Here is a 25,324-nt window from a genome sequence, read left to right as displayed (position 1 = left end):
TTGTAAATTAATTATAATTTTTGTGTTATTATTTTAATTTTTAAGATTATCTTTACATAAGTATTTTAATTTGAAAAATGTATGTATGTATGTATATATATATATATATATATATATATATATTTTATTGTCCATTTTTTTAATGTTGTAAAATTATTTTATATGCTAAATCCTTGATAAAATATTCACGATGAAATGCAGATATTTATAATTTTATACCATTAGATTTAATTTATAATTTAATAAAGAATTAGAACAGTACTGCATTTATTTGCAAATTATCTTAGCACAGATGAACAAAAATAAAAAAATATTTATACAGGATAAATATTTTTGGAATTTAAAATTCCAGAATCAGATTCAATTTAAAATACAAACAAAAATAGAACATAAACTGATTTGCGTGAATTGAACAGCACATGGCATCATAATCATTTTAAGAATTTTACATTAATGTAACTAAAATATTATAATACAAATAAATAAAAATAAAATGATACAAAAAATAATAAATTAAACATAAAGAGTAAAAGACAACTATTTAGTATAAAATTTTATGAAATATCAAATAAATGACTGTCCCATGTCTAGACTTTAATTTCACAACTTTTCAGTGTTCATATCTCCCACGATCAGCAGAATTCCCTTGTTTTTGTCTGCTCACGTAGCAATAAATAAGTCTTCAATGATCTTTAGTAGCGTTAATCTTGAATCTGATTATATTATATTTGTCTGATTAGTTACAATATATTTAAACACAAGCAAAACAATTATTATAATGAAAAGATTATAAATAAATTCTAAAAGTTTTTGTAATTATATATGATTTATAAATAGAAGGCAATAAAAAGTACCTTTAATGACTTTTTGGCTTCTCATTTTCATGATTTCTATCATATTTGCATTAGTGCATTTTTTGCATTGGGAAAAGTGTATTAATGTTGGAGAAGACAATTTTGATTTAATATGAAAGTTTTAGATTAAAGTAATAAACATTTAAAGTCAGAAGTAAAAATCAGTTATTTCATTTACAACAACCTAATAATATAAATCTTAATGTTTATTCTTAGTTCCTGAAATTAAGAATTATGTGATTGTGCATTATTTACATGGTCGTATTAAAAAATAAAATTACTTTATAAAAAGAATAACTCCTTATAGAAATATTTTAAATAATTTTCTGAGAACTTGTTAATAATTCTTATTGAATTACTAAATTAAATCCAAATGATCTGCCAAGTTATCAAGTTATTTTTAGGCTAAGTTAATAATTAGCCTAAAAATAGTCCAGTAATTCAGCAGATCGTTTAGATTTAATTATTTAAATCAGGTTATGACTTGTTATTACAGGAAATCCTTGTTAGTTTGAAACTTAAGTGACAAAATAATTGTGACTTCAAATTATCCAAGATTTACATATTTTTATATAATATGCCAAATGCCATGTAACTGATATAATTTATTAAGCAACTGGAATATGACTATGTATACAGAACATTACTTTCATTAATTAATAATTATTAACAATAATATAAATAAACTGGAGGTAAATGGCACATGTCCAGTGAGAACCTTACAATTTGCCACATAGGTAGAATAGCAGAATAGCAAAGTAAAGCAAAATTTTCAAAATGTAGCCCAAATGATTTTTAAAGTAACCCAAATCTAGTAGTGTACAAATATCAATCTGCTGTTTGTAGCCCAATTCTTCACTCCTGAAATCCAGTGATATTTTGAGGTAAGAGAAAAAGGGTGGTCGATGGTAAGGTGACACCTGAAAATGTGTTACTGTAAAAGCAAAACCATGTTGACAAAATTAGAATTGTTCATGGTCAGTTATTCTCTTATAGTATGGCGATGTAAACTTCAGTCTAAACATATAAGTTAATATAAGCATATTATAATTTGCACAGAATTTTCTCTTTGAATTTCAAAGTAGCCTTATTTGAACTAACTAAATTCCATAACATATAAATTTCTATATCCTTGGCTGAGAAAAATAATAGTTACAAAGAATGAGATTACAAACTATCTGAGTTTGAATTATCAAGGATTTCCTGTATTATGTTGAATTACTAAACTTTAAACATTATTTTTGAATGTTCTATTTTTTTCCTATTATAACTTCTTAATGATTTGTTGATTGGAAAACTATTTTTGATTAGTTAGTAATCTATTACATAATATATCATCACACATAAAAATTTTCAAACTTCAAAATAGTTTTCTCATAATATCTTGTTTATAAGACTAATGTTTGCTTTCTGAATGAGATTTGATTATTTGTGTGTGGTGAGAACAATGCTTAGTTTTCTTATTTGCCTTATTATAAATAGAATAGAGTAGTTTATATTCTACATTAATCATACTTACTCTGATAAAAGTATTATTTTGTTAGAGATCAGTATGATTGATATGATTATTATGGAATATTTCAGTATAAAATGGAACATGATGGAATTGTTGAAACCAGAGTTGAACAAAAAATAACAATTCAAAGTGATGGTGATCCAATTGATCATGATCGAGCATTAGCTGAAGCAATTCAAGAAGCAACTATGATGAATCCAGATATGACAGTTGAAAAAATTGAAATACAGCAACAAACATCAAGTCAATAACAAAAAGGTAAAAAGGTTTGATAAAATATGTAGTTTATATTCGTTTTGTGTTTGTAGCTATTAAAAATCTAGATTTATATAGTATATTTTTGGTTATCTGAATACCTGATAATCCAAACTTTCTGAAGTCTAGAAAGCTCTTATTTTGACTGAGAAGAAAATTGTAGAAATAGCACTCATCAAACAGAAACAAACAAGAATTAATAATGCTTTTCATTAAAAATAATGTTATTCTGTAGATGATTTAGTATCAATTTTAAGTTTTATTAAATTTATATTTTCAATAATCTGAACTTTTTACTAATTTGAATACCCTTAATATTAATTAGGCTAATATAAACATCTACAAACTTAATTTTAGATTAAAGCCAAACAAATACTAGATTATATTGGGCTATATTAATGCAACTAATTACTGATTAAATATCAAGTAATTTGGCCTAGAGGCATACATTAGGAACCATCTCTTGATAAATTTAATTATAATTATTAAATAATAAAACTGGTTATCACTTCACGCCAACTTTATAATTATCATAAACTACACTCACGTGTTGTGGCATTACCATGTTGAATTGTTAAAATATAAAGATGTTCACAAGCACTTACAATTACCATCTTCAGGTGAAATTGAATCATGCCGAAAGTGCTCGTGAACATCTTTATATTTTAACAATTCAATGTGGTGTAGTTCATGATGATAATTATTAAATTTATCAAGAGATCTCTAGGCCAAATTACTTGACATTTAATTAGTAATTAGTAGCGTTGATGTAGCCTGATGTAATCTGACAATTGTTTGGCTTTAATATTAGTTCTAATTCAATATTTCCTAATTATCTTACAAAATGAGTAATGTTGTGTATCAATTAAATAAAACACAGCTGTTTGTTCAATCATTTTCAGTCTATTTTGATTGAAGGTCTCCTCCAGTGATTTCCATTCTTTTCTTTGATTTTCATTCATTTTGAACTAATCAGTTTGTTTTAGTTAATATAGACAGGTGAAATCCCAACCTGTCTGGACAGCATGAGATGGTTAATGATCAAAAATTGAGAGCAAAACACTACTTATAACAACATTATGCAATCAAATTTTGTATGATACTTGTTAAAAATAAGAACAACACAAACACATGAAAAAGTGAAACTGGCCTATGGAAAGCACTCAATATTCAGGGCATGAAGTGTTCAGATTGTTCAGAAGTGTTAAGGCATTTGCAGAAAGTCATGAAAGTGTTGAAGATTAACTCTGCTCAGAAAGACCATATTTGGTGAAACCAGATGGAAAAAATAAATAAATACATAAAGATTTTCTTTTTCTGAATAAGATCTCTGTTTGCAGAAACTGAAACAACACCAGTATAATAAGTTCTATTAATATACTAAGTACAATGTAGACAATGATATAATAAAAAATTCAATACAGTAAGGACATAGAAGCAAAAGAATTAAAGTTATCTTTAGAACAACTAAAACTAAAAAATAAAAATAACAATTCCTGAAAGTGCTTACTCGTAAAATATGTACTTGATTTCTTGAATGAATGTGAGCATGTCACACAATTAAAATAAAGTATCTCAAGAATAAAGTCTTAAGAATTCACTAAAAGAGGGATAAGCTACCCCAAAAGTTTATTCTGATAGTTTCAAATAATTAAATCATTCAAGATTTTAACAAAAGACATGAATTTGATTCTCAGTCAGTTCTTTTTTTGATGGATCTTGATTTTATTTTTCAGTTCAATTTAAATGTAACAGCCATCTGTGGAGTATAATTAATTAGCTATCACATGTACTAGATTAAAATTTTATTGTCAATTACCATTTTTAATATTTATTTAATATAATATCAAATTTATGCAAATAAAAAATATTTATATGTAAAGATGTAATTTTTTTCAGCCATCTTAAATGCTGTGATGCTGCTTCAATTTGAATACAAAATAAACAATTTCAAGCAAGAATATTATTTTTATTTTCATGTGAAAAGTGAATAAATGTAGAGAAGCTAAATCACCATCACATAAAAGACTGCTGAATTTAAGGTATTTCCACTGAATAAAGCATTTATGAATCCAAAGGATTAAATTTAAAAAAATGATGCTTGTTGTAATTTTATAATGTAATCAAACTAATATTCCTAAGATATTTTCAGCAGAGCTTCCTTAAAGATTGTTTTCTTCTTTTAACAATGGTGAAATCAGAAAAATAGCACCAAAAAAAATTATATATATATATATACATCAAAACTATTTCCCCATTCTTTTTACTCAGCATTGAAGTAAATTGACTTGTATGGTGCTTAATATAACTTAGAAAAGTTTATTAACACATACATCTTTTCAAATTTTTATAAACAAATAATAAAAAAAAAATCTTTTATGCATTCTTCAAGTTGATTTTTATAAAAGAATTACTGTATAACAATAAAAATCAGCAATTAGCTTCTGTGAAATTGTTTCAAACCTATTTTGTCATTCAGTAAATAGTCTGATAGTGATTTGAGTAATTGTTAAAATTATTTATTCTTATTTTAAATTATTTTGTTAATATCATTTTTCACATTAAATTTGTTAAAATTTTATCAGTCATTTTAAGTTCTTTTTTATTCCTAAGAATTAAACCTCAAAAAAATTTTCAATTTAACAAAAATTCTTTTTGAATTTTTTATTAAAATAAAAAAACTAAATATTAATTATTTTTGTTACTATTGTTTGAAGTGGATTATTCTAAGATAGTTTAGTTTAATTTTTTAATATAATAATAATTGTCAATTATAAATGTAAACTGTTAAATGAAGATGGTTAAATAAGAAATCCCCATGAAATTTCCATATATAATTGTTAAATTGGTGTTAAATTTGATGACTGTTAGAAAAAAAAACTTTAAATCATGAATACAACTTTAATCTTTGATTAGTAGTTAGCATAAATTGTTTGTCTGTGGAGTTTAATTAATGCTAATACAGTATCATAATTCTTTGGCTATGTGATTTAAGAATTTGTGAGTTTTTGTTGTTGTACTTTGTATAAACTTTTTTTTTATATATACACATATATATATAATTTATTTAAATTTTTCATTCAATCCATTTTTTTCAGATTTATATTTACGGTAATTTAATTTTTAATTAATTTAAAATATTTTTTCTCATTTATTATATACTCTCATCATTTATTTCCTAATCATAATTAATAAATTATGTGTACAGATTGATAAATACACTCATTAATATAAATTAGCCTAATATATTTAGGTATTAAATATTAAAAAAAAATAATATAACATTAAAGAAAAAGCACAAAAATATTAATTTTTGTGTTTGCTCAATTTAATTTTGATTATCAATTCATTTGCTAAAGTGGCTCATTATTTTTCATATCATTAAAAAAAGAAAGTTTTTAAAAACTAGAAAACAATTACTTTAGATATTGCAATTGTATCTTTTAAAAAAATTGTACTTATAAACTTATAACTATGCTGAAATACATGACTGAAATTAATTTTATGATACAGGAACTATCTGAAATCTAACTAATAAGAAATTGATTTATTTTGATTAATGTCCATCGAAAAAATATTTAATCATTGTATCTACTAAAAATTTCATTAGTATGTTCAATATGTAAGTTATCAATCAGAAGAGAAAGATGATTAGATTCAAAGAAAATTTTTAATTTATTAAAATTTTTGAATAATAATTTTTTAACAAGTATATATGAATAATAATGGTTCATCTTCCTTAAGTAAAATTGAAAATTCAGAATCTAAAACGCAGTGCTCAATTCATAAATATTACCCAATATTATTATATATATTTTAGTGTTTAATCATTTTTTTTAATATGGCTAACATAACATTCCAATTTTTCTGACAAATTTTCCAGGAATAACTATCTTAAAGTTTGTCATTAAGATATTATAAATCAAATTCTATTTCCACTTAAGCTTAATGCCATAAACTGAAAATTTATTTCTGGAAATACTGAAAACATTAATATATGTAATATCGTACCGAGATGGCTAACAAAAAAATTACAGTTGCTTAAATCTGATATAAATTTTTATGATTATATGAAATATCAGTAAATAAAAGTAGAAACCAAAAAGTGGAATTTATTTCCTAATAAATTCAAAAATATAACTATCAAAACCTTTTATTTCTCTGGCAGGTTAATTTCTTTGATTAATAAACAATGAATGTCTTTAGCTGCCTTCATCAGCCATGTTCATGTTTATTGAACATCATCCAAACGGTATTCTTTCCAGTTGAATTTCACATGAAGGTGGCTCATTCTAATAGTAGAATGTATAGTTAAATTTAGCAATTTGAACACAAATGATAATGTGCATGCATAATCAGAAACGAACTAACACGTTTAAGAATTGTGTAGAACTGACATAACCACAGATGCTTACAAAGAAATAAATGTGCATCCAGTTCTCCATTGGGAAACCAACTCTCTAGTGATGTAGCATCTTCCATACATTTGTAAGTCCATCAGCATCTCTATTGTTTATGCAATTGGTACTTAGCTCATGTCTATACATTTCAATTATTTCAGCATACTTGTTAATGGTAGTCTCTGATGGGTCTAATAACTTGACTCTGTCCCAATACAATACATTGTCCTTCACTATGAATGCAGCAGGTGCTTTAGAGTGCCTTCCTTTCAAATATTAGCATGAATTGTTTTATGTGATTTCTATCGGAAAGAATTCCATTCAGTTGATATTCAATAAATCTGCAGATGAAGGCAGTCAAAAATGTCCATTGTTTATTAATCAAAGAAATTAATCTACTGGAGAGACAAATGTCTGTGATAGTCATACAAATACTTTAGTTGTGTGTTTAGTAGACTTAAATTCAAAAATAATAAATAAATATAGTATTAAAAGTATTATACACAAAAAATGTACTGAAAAACTTTTTAAAATATTATCAAAATTGATAATATTTTAAAAAGTTTTTTTTGAGATCATTCTTATTTATAATAATCTAAATTCTAAAATATCAGATAAGATGAATTACTAATAATCAATCTTTTATTATATTTAATAAAACTTATTAACTTCAGTTAAAACAAGATGTACTCTTTTATATAGGGATATGAATTTCAGGCAGGTTTTTGCCCCTCCAATGTTTGTCCAACTTTTTAAAGCTCTCTTTTAACATTAAGAAATTGGACTAAAGGGGCAAAAAATTTGTCATATTTTTAAATTATGGAAATTGTATCCATTTTTTACAAGTTGAAAATTTTTATTGAAAATACAATGATTCAAAGTAACAATTATTATGTTTTAATTAATTTTGATACATTATTAAGTTGTTATATTATAAAACATGTTAAATAAATATTATTTTAATATTTGCAGATTTGTTTTATATTGTAATTTAATAAAAAAAAAAAAAAAGTCTAGAACATTAAATCATACATAAACAGTTATAAAATATACACAGTTAAATCTCTATAAATAAAAATTATATTGAATTCCTTTATGAAATGAATTGTAGCCAAGAGTATAAAATCTGTTTCTATACTATGAAATGCTTAAACATCTTCCTAACAAATTTTAGGTTGATTTATTATTTAAACAATATGTTGCTAATAAGTTAATCTGTTCATTGGTATTGTGCATTACACAATAAAGAATCTAAAATGAGAAATGAATTATTTACATTCCTTTTCAGTTTTAATTTACATAAATTGATTCTATATAATAAAATTTTCATGTAATGAAATTTTGATGGACTTTTTGTCATTTTTCTCCGTAGAAATTTTAACTGGCTGCCTAATCTAACTTAAATTCTATTAGTCTAGAATTTAGATAGTTCATTGAATATTGCAATTTGCTCTGAGTGATATGGCATTTATAAATTAAGCATGCAAATTTGTTTGGCTTTATAATTAATTTGTGTTTTATGCATAAATTAATTCTGTAAAAAAAGTCAGTAATTTAAGTTTAAATTGTCATAAAGAATATTTAAAATTTTTCTAACATATTTTAAATACTTTCTTATAAATATAAATAATAATTTAAGAAATATAGAACTGTTAATTTATTTTTATAAAATTAAAAAATATGTAAATTCTGTATGCTATCTTTAACAGTTATTAAACAGAAATAAAGGAGCGTTAAAAAATTCTTCTATATATTTTAAGTCATTAGTTGTAATTAAAAAGTAAAAGAAAAAAAGGAAACATGGGAATAGAAAATACGAAAGATTCTAATAGAGCATAATATAAATCGGATTATATATGCAATAATAAACAAAAATACAACCATAAATGATGCTTAAACAATATTTTTACCAATTTTACAAAAATAAAGAAACTTCTTTAAAAACAGTTTTTCTGGAGAAACAAACAAAATCAACTAGACTGATATTTTACCCAAGATATTTTCCCTTCTTACAATCATTATCAGGGAACATTCAAACACAAAATCTGAACTTTACCAATTCAAAAACATTCCAAACATCTAGTATGAAAATCTTTATAGCCTAAGTACTCTGATCTCCAATTGAGTGTCATCTTTAAGACTGTTCTTTACTTAAAAAATTTAAGAGATTTACAGTAGATCTATAATTTTTATCACTGGACATTACTCTTTTCTTAATCCATGCAATCCTCATAGTTCCCAGAATGCTTATAAACCTTTTACTATTTTTATCTTCTAATTGTTCCTACTTCTCCTCTTATGCCATATTATCCATTTCCAAGCTTGTGATCACAGGTAACAAATCTAAAGAATGGGAAAATGTTAAGCTCAAAAATCTAACCTCTAATGCTCATCATCAAAATACTTTGGTAAAATATCAGACCGATTTAGTTTGTAGGTTCCCTGATAAAGCAGTTTTTGAGATAACGGAGAGTGATAGAACTGGAATAAAATAAATATTGAGATATTAATTAATGGAGATCTAAAAAGAATACAATTTATATATTTTTCTTATCTTAAATTTTGAAATTGAACATTAATCAATAATATTATCAGTTATAATTTTAAAATATCATTTCAGTCTTATAATGATGATCACAAATTAGCTCAACTGGAAAAATTTATAATCATTAATTAATGTGTATTTTATAATACAAAACTTTAATTTGGATATTATCTCACATTAATAATAGTGAATAAGTCATTCAAGAAATATTTCTGTTCTAGACAATTGAAATTTTAATTATTACAAAAGCAGAAGCCAACCTTGACCACATTGAAATGCAATATTTAAAAAATAGACAAATATAAATTAGAAATTGAGTAAACTGTTTTAAAAAATTTTAAGACAGTTAAGAAATGAATGTGTTTTAATGAAGAAGAAATTTAAAAAATTAATGGCAAAGATACTTCAAAAATGTAGCAAAAGTACCTTCGTTGACAGGCTTCAACAAATTTCTTAACGATCGATCAGAATTAAGCGTGTTTTAAAATTACAAAAATAGCTATTGCATTCTTGCTAGGTCTTTATATAAAAAATAATGCTTAATAAATGTAAACACAGATTTAAGCTCTTGATTTTTATAAGAATTCTGTTGTGATTTGAATATATAATTCATTTAAAACATATTTAAAAAATTAAGCTTTTTTTTATGATATTTGTCTTTGTTTTTAAATATTGCAATTATAGTACCTTAAATGCAAAAGGATTCATCAAATTGCCTTCATAAATCAGAAAAATCATTTATGAAATATATAAAAAGAAATAATCCATTAAATTTTGATCCCATTGAAAACTTATCTGCAGAAATTTTCCTATAATAAATTAAAGAGAAGAAGAAAATTCAAATTTTATCAATTATTTTTCATATCAATAGTCTGTTCAACAACTCACATATCTGTATTATGACTTAATAACTGCTGAAGTTAGCACAAAAAAAAAAAAATAATAAAAATTAAATGGAAAAATTTTAAGAAAAAGTTTTATGTTCTATATTTCTGCATCTTTAATTGGTTGAACAACTTAAATAACTTAACTCTTATGCAAAATTTTAAATTCCCTTTTATGGAATGAAAATTTTTGTGTCAAAGTTTTGGATTTTTTAAGGCAAAATATTAAATAATGATTACTATCAAAGTATTAATTTTTACTATTTTATACCAGTTTATATTTATATATGTAAAAAATACAGTTTAGAATATGAACTTTAACAAAGAAATTTTATACGATAGAATTTAAAATACTTATAATAATTTCTTATATTAATGTTTTACATAATTTCCATTGTAATTGGTAACCGGTATCATCTGATTGACCATAGTTTTCTATTGTTTATTACTGTTTTACTTTATAAACATTAATACAGTCAACTAATAAAAGTCAGTGTAATTTTAGCTTTAGAATGGTTTTCTGATAGTTAACGTTCAATTTATTGAAGAGATTAAAAGAGATGAGAGATATTTGTGTGCATGAAAATGTTTTCGTATAGTATCTGAACTTTTAAGAGTTGACTGTATAATATTAAAGTAGTGAATTATATGAAATAGTTATTTTAATTTACTGTAATCAAAAATAACCTTACATGTTTTGAAATTTATTGTGAAATATAATATGAATTTTCTTCTGAAATTTAAAAGCTTAAAAATTTTTAAATGCTATAAAGTTTCAGAAAATTTTTTTTATTTAGCAAAGTTCTTAATGCTTTTTCTTTTAATTTTTAGTGTTTATATAAAGATAAATAATCTTAATTTTTCTCTTTTCAATGCACCTTTAACTAAATAAAATGCATTTAAGTGTTCAGATTTGATGTATTTTGTGAATTGTACAATTGCTTCTTTGCTAACTAAATATACACAATATAATAGATTGTTGCATCTAGAAAAATACAAATATTTTTAGGCAAAAAAAATATATAAAATGCATATATATATGAAAAAAAAATATATATATATATATATAAGAAAACATAATAAAATACTGCCATAATAATAATTAATACTATGGCAATATTGGAAATGTATTACTATAATGGGAACAATACTATGTACTGTACAACTTATGTAATAAGTAATTATTCAGTTTTATTAAAAGTGTGATTATCAATTTCTATCAAAATGACAATTAAATTTTCATATGAAATTTTGTTTTATCTATCTAATGTATAAGGTTTATTTAGTATTATATTTATAATTGTAATGATTGTTATGCATTTTATGTTTATCAAAAATTAAGTTAATAATATTTCCTGAATAATTGTATATTTAAAATCAATTTAATTAAAAAAAATGTAAATGAAATGTGTTTTTTTTTTTATTCAAAATATTCTATGTTTTCTTCGCATCTTAAGTTATTTAAATATTTAATATAGCTGAAACTTTTTTGAATCTGCTGCCATTAGTTTGTGAATCAGTCACCATTTAGTAATATTAAGATGCCAGATTTATGTATATATGCAAACGTTGGATTATTGTGTGGCAAAACCGTCTTCCTTTCTTTTGAGGGTTTAAAGCTGTAACTATCTAAGAAATGTTTGCCACATTTTAAAAATATAAACTTGATTCACTGTAGCTAAATATATGGTGATTAGATGGAAAGCCTACCCAGGCTAAGATCAAATCTAGGCAGGTAACCCCAGAATTTTTTACGGGTATGTCTATGCCAGATAAGTTAAACCCATATCTCACTATCTGGTCTTCCCCATTGTGAACATGACCAAACCAACGATGGGTATGTGGAAAAGGCCCTCTTAACATCCACAGGATAATGGTCAGATGGTAAAGACTTAAAGATGTGTTTCCAGCCTCTGAGAAGGACTTTGAGCTGTAAAAGACAAGTCTGAGAACCAGATATGAAAGATATAGTCAAAGATTAAAATTAAGATTTTTTAAATTTCTGAATAACAATAGATATAAATCAATGTGAAAGTCACAACTGATTTTTCAAAAAAAGAATGTCATGAAAATTAGTGATAAGTTTTATGCACTCAATATAAAATCACCTTTAGATATTCATCAGACATTGACGTTCGATATTCTGATTTTATATATTCTATTTTCAAAAAGGCTTGTTCACAAAGATATGTAGAAACAAAAATAGAAAATATCTCCCATTCAAATTTCTTGACTTTCAAAATTCTCTTCCAGAAGAGATTTGTAAAAATTTAACTAATGACTCTTTAAATAGGTTTTTATAAGAATTATTTGCAACATGGTCTATTTATTCTAATTGATTTTTCAATTAGAATAAATAGTTTGCTGTTCAAATGAAAGGCTGAGAGCAACAGTTCTATGTATAATTGAGTTAACAGTGCCGAACTGTTGTGTACTAATTATGCTATTTCTAAATATAATGAAAGATTACTAGAGTTTCAATTAAGTATTGATGGAGACAAAAAAAATTGTAACAATGAAATATGAAAAACTAGTATGCTCCATTTTTACAGTACATATCTCAACTTGTAAAAAAATAGTGTTAGATTCTCATGCTCAGTCTTACAAATCTTGATGATAAAACATATCTGTTGTTTATGACTTTTGTCCTTTAGTTACATTAACTTTTTGTTATAACCTAACCAGTTACTTAAATTTTAGGGCTTATCACAAAAAGTTAACAAAACATGTCAGTGAGAACAAAGTACAGAATCAAATAAATGTGCTTCAAAGCCTTTTTTGTCCTATGGAGATCCTGGGGTTAAGACGTCAAAATACAGCTCTGGGGAGCAGGAAACAGATTGGATTGATGGTATACAGAAATACAACACATGAATGATTTGCCAAGAGGGAGGTGCCTCCTGGTATGAATTTCTATAGGAAACTGGCTCCTATTTAAATGTTATATGGTGAAGGAAACACAGAAAACTTCATATGGCCAGCCATTGGCAAGATAAGAACCTACAACCAGCTATTAGTATTTAGTGATGTTACCCGTTCACCCACTGGGAGAAAATCTGGGAATGAATCCAGATGGGTTAAAAAGCCATGGAAATTTTTTGAGATGTCCATCCTGGATAAGTCAAGCCCCATTTCCCACCATCTAGACACCCTATTGTGACCTGGCTAAATCCATAATGTCCACAGGAACGAAAGAGCAGTCTTATACTACTAAAAGAATAATTAAGTTATACATTTTTCTTCAAATTTGTTTCATGTAATAATTAGATCCTTCCTGATGACTAATCTCAGAAACAGAATCAAACCAGAATATCCAGAGTTGATGATTCAAACCCTGATCTCTTGTGATGGATTATTTGCAAGACCCTCCAACTAACTTCTCATGAACCGTAACTTATAATGGATACATGCTGCCTTTAGTTTTGTTTAAGGTAAGGTGACCAGACATCTCGGATTTGGGTTGTTAGTCCCACATTGAACACCGTCCCGGAAAGTGTCCCGCATTTGATCGTGTAACATTTTCAACATGTTCACAAGTTGTCAAGAGCACAAAGTTGTTTTCTAGTGAGCGTTCTAGCAGCAACGGTATCATTCCGTGGTATAAACAATAAATTCATATCAATAATTCAATAATAAATTCCTATTGCAATAATAATATACTGAATTTATTATTAATTTAAATAATATCTAGGGGCGCCCCTAGTGGCCATTCTAGGTATACCATGTCAAAACAGCGCCATCAAGTTGTGGAAAAAAAAAAATTGTTTTTTTTTTCTATGAAGAGTTATTTTTAAGTTTATTTATGCATTTATGTATTTATATATTTTTCTACTAAATTATTTATTAATGAATTTGTTTTTATTATTATATATATGTTGGAGGTCCACCCCATTTTTAACTCCCACAACACAGAAGCGTCCCGCATTTCAACCTAACATATCTGGTCACTTTAGTTTAAGGGAAAGCCAAGTCCTCAATAAGATAGATAAGATTTGACCGTTTATCTAATGGAGGAAAATTTAGCCATAGAATTATATCTGCTAAATTTAGTCGAGAGATTTTCCAAATAATTTTCAAAAACAGCTATATACAATATATGCAAATCAAGATAAATTAACTTTTCCAACATATAAAAATGATAATCTCCAAATATTTCTAACCCTTGATTTACACAGTACTCAAATTGCACAATATCTGTTCAATAGAGTGGAAAAATTCTAAACAATATACAGGGTGACTCCTGAAAAGGATTCAGGTTAATAGCTCAAAAAGAACTGTCGGCTTCATTTAAGCAATGTTTGCTTTCACACATCATCAAACATGGGTTATTCATTGGTGCATCAATAAATTTCTACCCCTATCCCAAAAAAGCAGGCCTGAAAGTATTTCAGCTCCTATTCAGATAGAATTACAGTTCTAATTGCCAAGTTGTAGAGAGGTTGAAATTATTACATTCCACATTTCCTTCAATTAAAAAGGTTAAAGAGAGCATACCATGTACTCTCAAAAATTTGAAGGGTTGTGTGAGTTTGCTTCCCTGTATTGATGCACTGTTTGCAAGTGTTTTCTTCTCAAGTTTTAAGTAGTTTGTGATAAAGCTGTCATAAGATTGCAATGAGCCTGTATTGATGCACTGTTTGCAAGTGTTTTCTTCTCAAGTTTTAAGTAGTTTGTGATAAAGCTGTCATTGAAGAATACATTTTTTTGGTTTCTGGTTTCATTAAAGATCTCACAAGACAAAAGGCTATAATTTGGAACTTACTGATTATCGGCACAACACTAAAGCTATCATAAACAGATAAACAAACTGCCAGTAAGAGGCATCTCAATCCAATCAGCAGCAAAAAGATCAGCACAGCATTTGGGCATTGATGGATTCATAGCTAATAGTAGTCAGTTGCATCGTTAGAATACTAAAATGTAATACTAGCCTACATCGAATGCTTTTATTCATGAAAAACAGCCTAAACTAAATGTACTTTCAAGAAGTGCCAATATGCAGTGGTGGACTGGAACATGATTTTGAGTCTGGCAACATAAGGCTAACTTTACTAATGTCAGATGTTAATACAATGGGTGATCAATTAACGAACATAAAAAGAAGCGACGAAAATAGCAAATTCTGATTGATTTTCCCTTGTCTTCACGTAACAATTCGAAACTTTTCGGAGCATGGGAGACGTCGACATCGACGCTCAACCCGATATATACTGATCAGATGGTATTCCTAGAACTTTGAAATACTCCCTTATAATTCTAGCCTTTTATTTTTCTGACAAACAATTCGTTTTATAGTTTCGCGAAACTGTCGGGCGGGCACTCGTTAAGTTTTGCGTGGGTTTTTATTTTTGAAAGGTGAGAGTATAATAGCAAAGGTAGAGAGTGGGCAGATGTCTGATGTTGCTGGGCAGTATGGCTTGAACAAATCTACAGTAGGGCACAGTTCAATCTTATCTGAGAAAGGTACTGTATAATCAAGCAGCTAAACAAGTAACCAAAATCACATCTGAGAAATAAAGAACATTGGAGAGCTCATAATGGAACCTGAAACTGATCTGACGACAGAAGAACGCCAAGAATTCTTGAATGAAGAACAAGAAACTCGGCAAGATATGTTTTATTATGAAAAAGAGGATTAATTCCGATATCTGCTATTAATTAAAGATCTTTTGAAGAAGTGGGGGAGGTCAGATCAACGGTCTTAGAATGGCATACAAACCAGGTTGAGGTTAATAGGCTTGGGGATCTCTACAATTACAATGCTATTAATTACTTCTGAAAATCCTGAAGAAGAGAGAAAAGCAATCGACATTGGATAGATTCTTTAACCCCCACAAACGGATAAAAACATAACTAATAAAAATGCAAGACTGTGTATATATGTATTTTTATTATTGCATATAAATAAATCTAGTAAGAAAGTATATTTTTTATTTTTTGGGGTCTTCAGAACGAATTAATCAAATTCCCATACAAACCTATGGTAAATTGATAATCGGTTAACAAACAATTCGGATAGCGAACAAAGTCTTGGAACGGATTATGTTCGTTAACCGATCACCCACTGTATTCCAAAAAGAAGAAAAAATGGGCGAAAGGGCGGTAAAATGAAACGAAATGTATTTGTATAATCAATTAGATTTGACTCTTTTTTCCCCTCTTAACGGGCTTGTGAAAAAAGGAAAGAGTTATGAGTTCGGCCAGGCCCACAATGGGGCGGTCGGGTGGTGAGGGACGGGTAGTGTTGCCACCAGGCCGGTTTTCATCCAGACAATCCTGTTTTTAATACATTGTCCGGGATTTCGTAGAAATTGTGAAATTATGATGAAACAAAGTACTAGCAAATATTTTTATAAATTTACCTTATTTTAACAGCGAAAGACTTCACACTCTCACCGAAAGTTAATTCGCCATCTTACGAGACGTACTGTATAGTACGTTGCAACCTGATGGCCGAGCGGTAAAGGTGGCAGCCTACCGCTCTGGGGGACCCGGGATCGAATCCGATGTCATTTCTTAATTTAAGTCGCTCCTACACAAGTCCCTAACCAGTTTAGAATTGGGGTGCACGTTATCCTTCACATAGCAAAATAACATTTCGCATGCGTCAGGGACTTCTGTTCGAACGAACCTGACTCGGACGGCAGGTCAGGTTCGTTCGAACAGGGACGGGGCCCGATATATCCAAACGGACAATTATATTTGACTATAACTAATAAATAATACCTGTAAATTTCAACAAACGGCATTTTTACGTATACAACTTCTAACAAAACAGGCCCATTTTGGCGCCAGAACTGCCCTATGCCCAGTCCGTCCCTGTCAATAGGTATTTCATATGAAAAATAGTTCTTTATTTTCAATTATTATTCACAATGCTGAAAAATTAATTTTTATAACTGGAATACTATTAATTTTTTTTTAAAAAAATATAATAATAATAAACAGAGAATAACAGTGGCTGTTACGTAACCCGGTATATTCACGAACTACAAAAACAGTTAAATTATTTTATGCTATTGACTCTTACCTTTTTATAAATATGTAGTAGTATCCAGCCATCAATATAATAATTATAAATGCGGTAACAAATACAATTGTAACAACTGAAAATACGTAAAATGTATTAGAAAAAATTAAACTGTTATTTTTATTAATAAAATCGTAAAATTTGAAGAATAATCTTAAAATTAAATCTCAAAGTAATTTTGGATATTCTGTAATCTACACGTAAGGGAATGTCGGGCAAGAATACGAACTGAATTTTTTTGTCTTTTATTTGGCAACATTACACGTTTCACTTCATAAAGTTGATGGTGGACATCAAGCCTACCGACAGTAGCGTAGCGAGGGGGTGCAAGGGGGTGTATCATGCACCGGGCGCCACTCTCAGAGGGGCGCCCAAATGGTCTCCAAGACAAACTATATGTGTTTCTGGAGGGGGAAGAGGGGCGCCAGTTATGTTCGCTACGTTACTGCCTACCGAGCGCGATTTTACTATCGCCGAGATTAAGACTTGTTAGTTTTTTGAAGTAAGTGTTTTTTTTGTGCCCTGATCTTATTTTCCTGTTTTTAGAATTCAGGATTCTGCTTTAATTGTGTGTGTAAATAGAACAATTGTTTAAGCGTAAGGTATGTCGTTTTTTTCGGTTATTTTCGGATGTTCAGTCGTTTTATTCGGTTGTTATTTCGGTTGCCATTCGTTTACCGCTGCAAAAACGATGCCGTTAACTTATGGCCTTACAATGAAAGACATTCGGTCACTAGCTTGCCAGCTGGCAGAAAAGAATAAATTGATATATCCATTCAATCAAGAGCTTCAGTTAGCTGGAAGAGATTGTGCCTATTGTTTCCTTTAAAATGCAGAGAAATTTCATGGACCATCTTTATCCCTTCTCCAACCTAAAGCTACAAGTGGTGCTCGAGCAATAGGTTTCAATCGCCTGCAAGTAGTAAAATTTTACAATATGCTGCTAGAATTATACGATAACATAAAATTTGGTTCCACAAAAATATTTAACATAAATGAAACTAGAATCAGCACAGTTCCCAGCAAATTACCAAAAGTAATCTCAGTTTTTGCTTTTTACAATGTTAACAAAGTTACATCTGCAATGAAAAATATGTAGAACTCCTCCAGAAGAATGAATAAAGCGTAAAGAATGGTGCGCGTGAAACATTATACGATCACAAACGAATTCTGAGGATCAAGAGAATTGTTTGTGATCGTTGTTAATATAAAAATGTAAGATATATTTGCAGAATCATAAGCATACTCTTGCCCCAATACTGGGACAAGAGTACGCTTGTGAGCAAGTGTTATGATAAAAACTGGGTTTTTTTTGTATATTAATAAAATAATGTAAAAGATAAAAATTACTTCGAAAAAACTCTTATCTTAAAACCGATGGAGTCAGATAAAATCAGTCTTTTTCTTATTTGTACTATATATGTTAGTACACGGAAAATTAATCTTCACTCTTTTCTGACGTACGGAGGCTAGAAATTTCACAGTAGTCTAATCTGTTTACTTAAAAACAAACCCGAATAAAATTAAAAATTGTAAGGCAAACAGGTAAATCTTGAGAGAGAAAAATTTTTTTATTATTCATATTATATTATCCCAAATGCATTTCGCCGCTAACGGCCTCCTCAGTAGTGCTTTTTTGGAAAAAAAAACCCTACTGAGCTTCTCTTTTCTAGCCTCCGCACGTCAGAAAGGAGTGGAGATTAATTTTCCGTGTACTAACATATATAGTACAAATAAGAAAAAGACTGTTTTTTGTGTCGGTCTTATATTCTAATTAGATAAATAAAACACCCATCAAAACTAAACGTGTGTAGTACTGTTTTGTATAGTTAGTTAATTTAATACAACGCAACACTTGGGCGATCTGCCTAGAGGGGATGCCTTCTGGGAGGTCTTTCTTGTTGCGTTATTTTCGCATGTTATCCACAATTAATCTAAGCCTTTAACAACATAACAACTTAAACTACAAAGGTCTCACAAGCTCTACATGTAAGGTAAGCACACCTCGTGCTCCAATGTTACCAAGACGTCCTCTCACCAGAGATGTATCTGCCGCCTTCCCATAGCCAAATTATAGCCACGACATTTCTAAGGGTAACTGACCCCAATTCAGGCGTTACAGACGTGGAGAACTCCCAGCGTTCAGGAACGGAACTGCTTGGCCACTGGTGGGCCTTTGTGTAGTTAGAATTTTAAAATACTGTACTGATAATTGTGAGTGCATTAATGCAAAATCTAAAAATCACGTACCCCACATTCCCTTATTTCAAGAACAGTTCATAAGAAAACTGAAATGAATTCCAGAAATTTAAAGATGAATATAATATATTGTTCTCTTTATCCGTTTTAAAAGTTATCTTTTAGTAAAATTGTAGTTCTGAGTGAAGAGTTTGTATTCCAAATTTTAGATTCCCAGGCGACAAAAACTCATAGGAACCTTATCTATAGTGAACCTTGGCGAGATAGCCGCCTCCAAAGTTTGATTTTTGAGTGTCTTCAAAATTCTATGTAGGCCGATTATCTTGCAAAGGGTCACATGTAGTCCGTCGGTTCCTTCGACTTTTTTTTTACTCTTAATGGATATGGTCAACAGCTGATTAGATACAAACGCAGCTCTGATTGAGGTAGTTCGGATCTAATTTTTAAAGAAGAATAATGCTAAATGGAACCTTCTCACTTTAGATTGTTTCGATAGCCTAAAATGGAAGAAAGCATCTCGTCGTGTCATCCCTGAAATGCGAAGACGAATAATTGAGACTAATTTTATACGGATTTATCTTCAAATTTGCAAAAATAAATATACAAATAAAAAATATTACTGAAAATCTGACTCGTGTTCTTTTACGTAACATACCTAAATGAACTGGAAATTTCTTCTCTGTAAAAAAGGGAAGCCAATTATTTATTAACTTATTTATAAGTCCAGAAATAATAATTTCAAATATTTAAACGAACTGCAGAAGAAAGGAAATATTCAATATCTTAAAAACGAAAAATAGCCCTCTTGTAATCTAGTTATGTATTAAATGTACTGTACCTCAATTATAAATCAGCTTCATAAGAATAAATTTTTATTTTATTTCCGTTGTCTGTTAGATATTATTTTAGGCGAATACTTAAAATTTATTTCCTTTAATCTTTGCTATTAGAAAATAAAAATGGCCCTGTTACTTACGTATACAACGAGGTATATTTCTCTTTACCACTCCACAATAAAAATACTTTATTCCTTGAAGATGGAAACCCTCGTCACAGTAAAAAGTTATGTGTTTTCCGTATGTTAAAATTTTAGCATTTTTCGGAGAAAAATAACCGTTTGGTACGTTTATTAGTGAAACGTTACATTCTTCATCTGTCAAGAAAAATAATACCTTTTTTGAATAAAGAGTTTTATTGAAAAGATCACCCTGCTTTAGCACAAATATTCAGGAAAAAATATTTAATGTATTTAACTGTAGCCTATTGAAGCTCGTTGGGGAAATTGTTAGCCTGCGGAAGATCGCAACTTCACACAATAAGACTCAGAACAGTTTTGAGCCTTTCTTCTGGATAGGAGTTGTCTTATATTCCATAAAACACGATAACGATTACTCGAAAATATAAAATTTTAAATATTTCTTTGTTTCTTCGTTTTTCAGGATAGTTTAATGCTGTATACAGCGACGATTTCTAACAAAATGTAAATGTATTTTAACCTTCGATATAATTCTTAAAATAAAAACTTCTAAACCACTTTTTATTTATTTATTTAGATATTCTATTCAGGATCCGAGCTATCGAGCGCCTCAAACGCGCATAGGGTGCAACTATGCAGACGCCAGCGAGCGAGAAGAGGCGAGACGCGATAAATATCAAACTTTGTCAGATATGTTCGAGAACCAGAAATCCGCTCAAGCTTCACGCTTGTGCATGTTTTCCTTTGCGAGAACTATATCGCTAACTTATCTCCACCCTCAAAATTAAGCTTTTTGCCATTTTATAAAAATTAATAATATAGAAGTTATTTTTACAATAAAATCTCATAACGGCCAGGAAAGTTACGCAACTCGTTGCTGGAATTTTTTTTAATGAAATTTGTATACCAACCGTTCCATTTCGTATATAACAATTTGGATTGTGTCTTAGCTTACGTGAGTTTTTTATAACACTATATTCTTATATTATTTGCAATTTCTTGAACTTTAATCCTCGTATATATATATATATATTACTTCTTACATACAAATCACTTTATTAAAAGCAAATTCTCAATATAGAAATAAAAAAACTTACTTGATTTCGAATAAATGTAGATTCCACATACTTGAACAGAAGAAAAAACGTACTGTGGATGTCGCTGAATAAATTTAATATCGCCTTTCATACTATTGTTAAATATATATATAGACTCTGTAAGATCTGAAATGGTTAAAATAAAGTTTATATAATGGAGATTTATTTAAGAGAAAATATCCATAACGGAAATATTTCTAATTTTCATCTCAAAGGATAAAAACAATTCTTAATTAATGGATATTGAGTAAGTTTGCCACAAGACATTAATAACTGCTCAGTATTTGTAGGGGTTTTTAATCGTTGTATTTTTATAGAGAACAACATATACAGGCTTTTTTATTTGTGCTGATAATTAATATTAATAACCTAATGCCAACATCAGTAATATCTCAATCAGTTTACATGCAATTTATATCGCGTTTGTGTATTATAGTCCGCGCAGCGAAAGAGTAGACATGAGTCAGCCTGAGCTGGAAGGGTCTATATTAGATGAAAAGGATTGAAGGAGACATGTGGGAATTGATGCATGGATCACAGTAGTAAAATTTGTAAAAAAATAATAAAACAGTATAATTATTTTTATATAGTATAAAAACGTTTGAAAACTGCTGAAAGAGATCCGTGTGTCAACTTTCATATTTATGTGTCTCCCAAATGTTTAGAAAATGATAATTCAGTTATGGCCGATTGACTCGGTTATAATCTAACTTACGATGCGTTAGACGTTTCGCGCCTAGTGTAAATCGCGCTTCAAGGCTGCAGCCTACCGCTCTGATGGACTGAATTCGGACAAGTCGAAAAATCCCTGGAGTTTTTCGGGCATGGTCCCTTCGGATCAAGGTCCTAGAATTCTATGCAATAGCAAGACGCATTTATGTTACTATGTGAATGATACGTTATATAAATTCAACAAGATTTAAAACCATCACAGAACGCGCAGTACAACCCAGTCAAGATTCGTGAAGCAACCTCAAAAAATGAATATTTATCGTAGAATAAAATTTTATTGTCGAGAGTTTAGCGTAACTTTACTCGTCGCATCCTGAATGAATCTCAATAGCGAGTGTCCACTACATTGCATTACTAACGTCTGATTGTTGATAGTTTACGGTAATTAAAGTTTGGTTTATTTAGTTACGACAAGGTAGCTATGGGCGATCTGTCGAGGGAGAATGCCTCCCGGGAGGCCTCTTGAGGGAAATTAGCCTCTATTTAGGTGCTACTAACTGAAGAAAATCCGGAAAATTCCACTTGGCCAGCCCGTTGGCGAGGCGCGAACCCACAACCAGTTGCTAGTATTCAGTGGTTTTACCCACTTTGCCATCGGTGAGCGCCTGTAAATATAGACTTTGTGAAAAATAAGAACAGCATTCAGCAAGAAGTTACGAAATATTCTGTTCGTTATTTTCTGTTGGATAATGCACTAAGAATTTCATATTAATGAAAACCATTTTTTATTCTTGTATGAATTTTTTTTTATGTACAAAACTAGAATGTAATATACCTTTACGAATGATATAATTATTGTGAAAGATTTTTTATGCCTATTTATGGTATGTAAAATGGTTGTGTCATATAAAGATTCTCTTTCCGCGATATCTAAATAATGTTGCGTCCTATTTATATTTTTGTTTTTTTCTATATAGCACTGAAGAGGAGACGGGAATGTAAACCAACCCGAAATGCATATGTAATCCAAATTTTTAAAAAATAAAGATGTTTCTAACCGTAATGCCGTGAGATAGTCTACCGAACAAAGTTTTGGATTAAAGAGACGTTTTCATACAAGAACCAATAGACAGCAACCGTATTACAGTGTGAACAATTTTTCGCATAATAAAATGTGACAAAATAAAAACAAGGTACAATGCAATACTATACAAGGCTATAAAAATCGGTTTTCTCGCGAACTGTAATTAAAGAAGCAATTTCTTTTTATAAATAAAATTCTGGATAGTATTAAGGACCCATTCTTTAACGAACCTAGTAAATTAATATGATCTGCACACTAACAATAAAATTCAGAACATGAAAATTTAACTTGTTTGTTACTTACTGTTTTTACAGTCATGTACACTCTCGCTACATGTCTCGTTGTTTTTAGTTAAAATTTCAATAGGACTAATACATTCTCGTTTATTCTGTCGGTAGTCTGCAAATCATATTTAAAATTAACAATAAATGAAATACAAATATTAAACTATTTTTAAAATTTACCTTTAGTCACTAATTTAATAACAGAAAAAGTTTTATTAAATACTTTTATCTCCCACAATTCATGATTATCCAAACTTATGCAATATCTTTTATACATCTCAGCTGTTACAGCAATTCCATTCTTCAATATCTGTACAGGAATTGGACTTACTGAAATAATTAACTAGAAATTATTTGCTGTAATACAAGTCTTGAAATACAAAATATCAAAACAATATCAATTAGAAACGGTTTAATCAACACGTAGCTGTAACAAGAGGAAATTAGTTTCTGTTGAGAATATATCAAATCATGTATATTATTTTATTAGACTAAACGATATAATACATAATAGCCCAGTAATTTTTGACCGTAAACATATGCGTTATTCACGGAAATGTTCAATATTATATTAGAATTATTTACTCTTTTGAAGTAAAAAATTATTTATGTAAATCTGACCATGCTGTGTACTAGACTTAATGGTACGCCATTTTGTTGGGCATTTTTACCAATTTTCACCAAGGCTTTAAAGTTATTACCGGTATATTACTGCGTTATTATCGATATATTTTATCGCATTTTTATTTTATACTGTAGTAAGATTTTACCAGCAATTACGTTTTTCATGTATTGGTCGCCCTTGTTCATAGGCTACACGCGATGGATTTTACAAATAGGCCTTTAATCTATACGAACGTATAGGTCGCGGCCAATAGCCAAGATTTTAGGGTATTTATTTTATTTTCTATTTAATGCTTTAATCTTCTTGTGTATTTCCTTAAGCTAAGAACTTACCACAAAAAGGTATTTCTCCTTCCCAACTTTTATCCTCACGGCATGTTAATGTTTCATTTCCAAACAGATAACTATTAAGAGAATTGCATTTATATTTACCATCGTTCTGATCATAAAATCCTTTCTTAATTTTAATCTGTGGACATCCTGCAATCAATTACACTTATATTAAAACCTTCATATTTGATATTTCGTAATTAGCCTATTTATAAGATTATGCATATATTTAACACGTTGTAACGATTGTATTAAACTATTTTTAAATCTTTTAAAACTTTTGGTTCAAAAAATTATTTTCTTATAATTTTCTATTAATTATTTATATACTAAACACATTTTATCTAAAATATAAACTCCAAAAACCAATTGTTTTAAAAAAAGATTTTAATTTCTCTCACCTGAAAAATTACGAACTTTATGACAGATGAACACTAATATAAGACTTGTGTATATCAGTTGACGTATAATTTTGACGTTCATTTCAAATTTATGGCATTGAAATGAGATATTAATAATTATGAAAGTAATACGATTAGATTGAAAGGTTTTATATTCTCATTACTTCTGCATT

At 28.6% G+C, this 25,324-nt stretch overlaps 2 protein-coding genes across 3 annotated transcripts in view; one reads left to right on the top strand and one right to left on the bottom strand.

Annotated features, from left to right (window-relative positions):
* Positions 1-6,180, top strand: part of cora (coracle) — a 97,080-nt gene extending 90,900 nt beyond the window's left edge. For both annotated transcript variants that reach the window (XM_067287907.1, XM_067287906.1), the window contains exons 15-16: positions 2,439-2,628; positions 4,525-6,180. In XM_067287907.1, coding sequence (XP_067144008.1) covers positions 2,439-2,621 — 183 coding nt within the window. In that variant the 3' untranslated portion in view covers positions 2,622-2,628; positions 4,525-6,180. The remainder of the gene's footprint in view (positions 1-2,438; positions 2,629-4,524) is intronic.
* Positions 273-25,324, bottom strand: LOC136989684 (uncharacterized). The gene is made up of 9 exons (XM_067287908.1): positions 25,152-25,324; positions 24,754-24,900; positions 23,977-24,126; positions 23,816-23,911; positions 21,757-21,882; positions 20,660-20,836; positions 20,339-20,362; positions 17,485-17,560; positions 273-713 (listed from the first exon to the last, which is right to left on the bottom strand). The coding sequence occupies exons 1-9, from the start codon at positions 25,231-25,233 to the stop codon at positions 683-685; spliced, it is 909 nt and encodes a 302-aa protein (XP_067144009.1). The 5' UTR covers positions 25,234-25,324; the 3' UTR covers positions 273-682.

This window comes from Centruroides vittatus, unplaced genomic scaffold (assembly GCF_030686945.1).
Source record: "Centruroides vittatus isolate TY-2023 unplaced genomic scaffold, ASM3068694v2 scaffold_752, whole genome shotgun sequence".
Classification (NCBI taxonomy): Eukaryota; Metazoa; Arthropoda; class Arachnida; order Scorpiones; family Buthidae; genus Centruroides; species Centruroides vittatus.
Note: the sequence above shows the minus strand (reverse complement) of the source record. Positions and strands in the feature narration are given on the sequence as shown.

Excerpts from the sequence above, each read along its gene's own strand:
- LOC136989684 (XM_067287908.1), bottom strand. The coding sequence starts at position 25,233 with ATGAACGTCAAAATTATACGTCAACTGATATACACAAGTCTTATATTA. Across the intron at positions 23,912-23,976 it reads TATTAAATTAGTGACTAAAG|ACTACCGACAGAATAAACGA; the intron begins GTAAATTTTAAA and ends TATGATTTGCAG. Across the intron at positions 20,837-21,756 it reads CTACATTTATTCGAAATCAA|ATGAAGAATGTAACGTTTCA; the intron begins GTAAGTTTTTTT and ends TTTTCTTGACAG.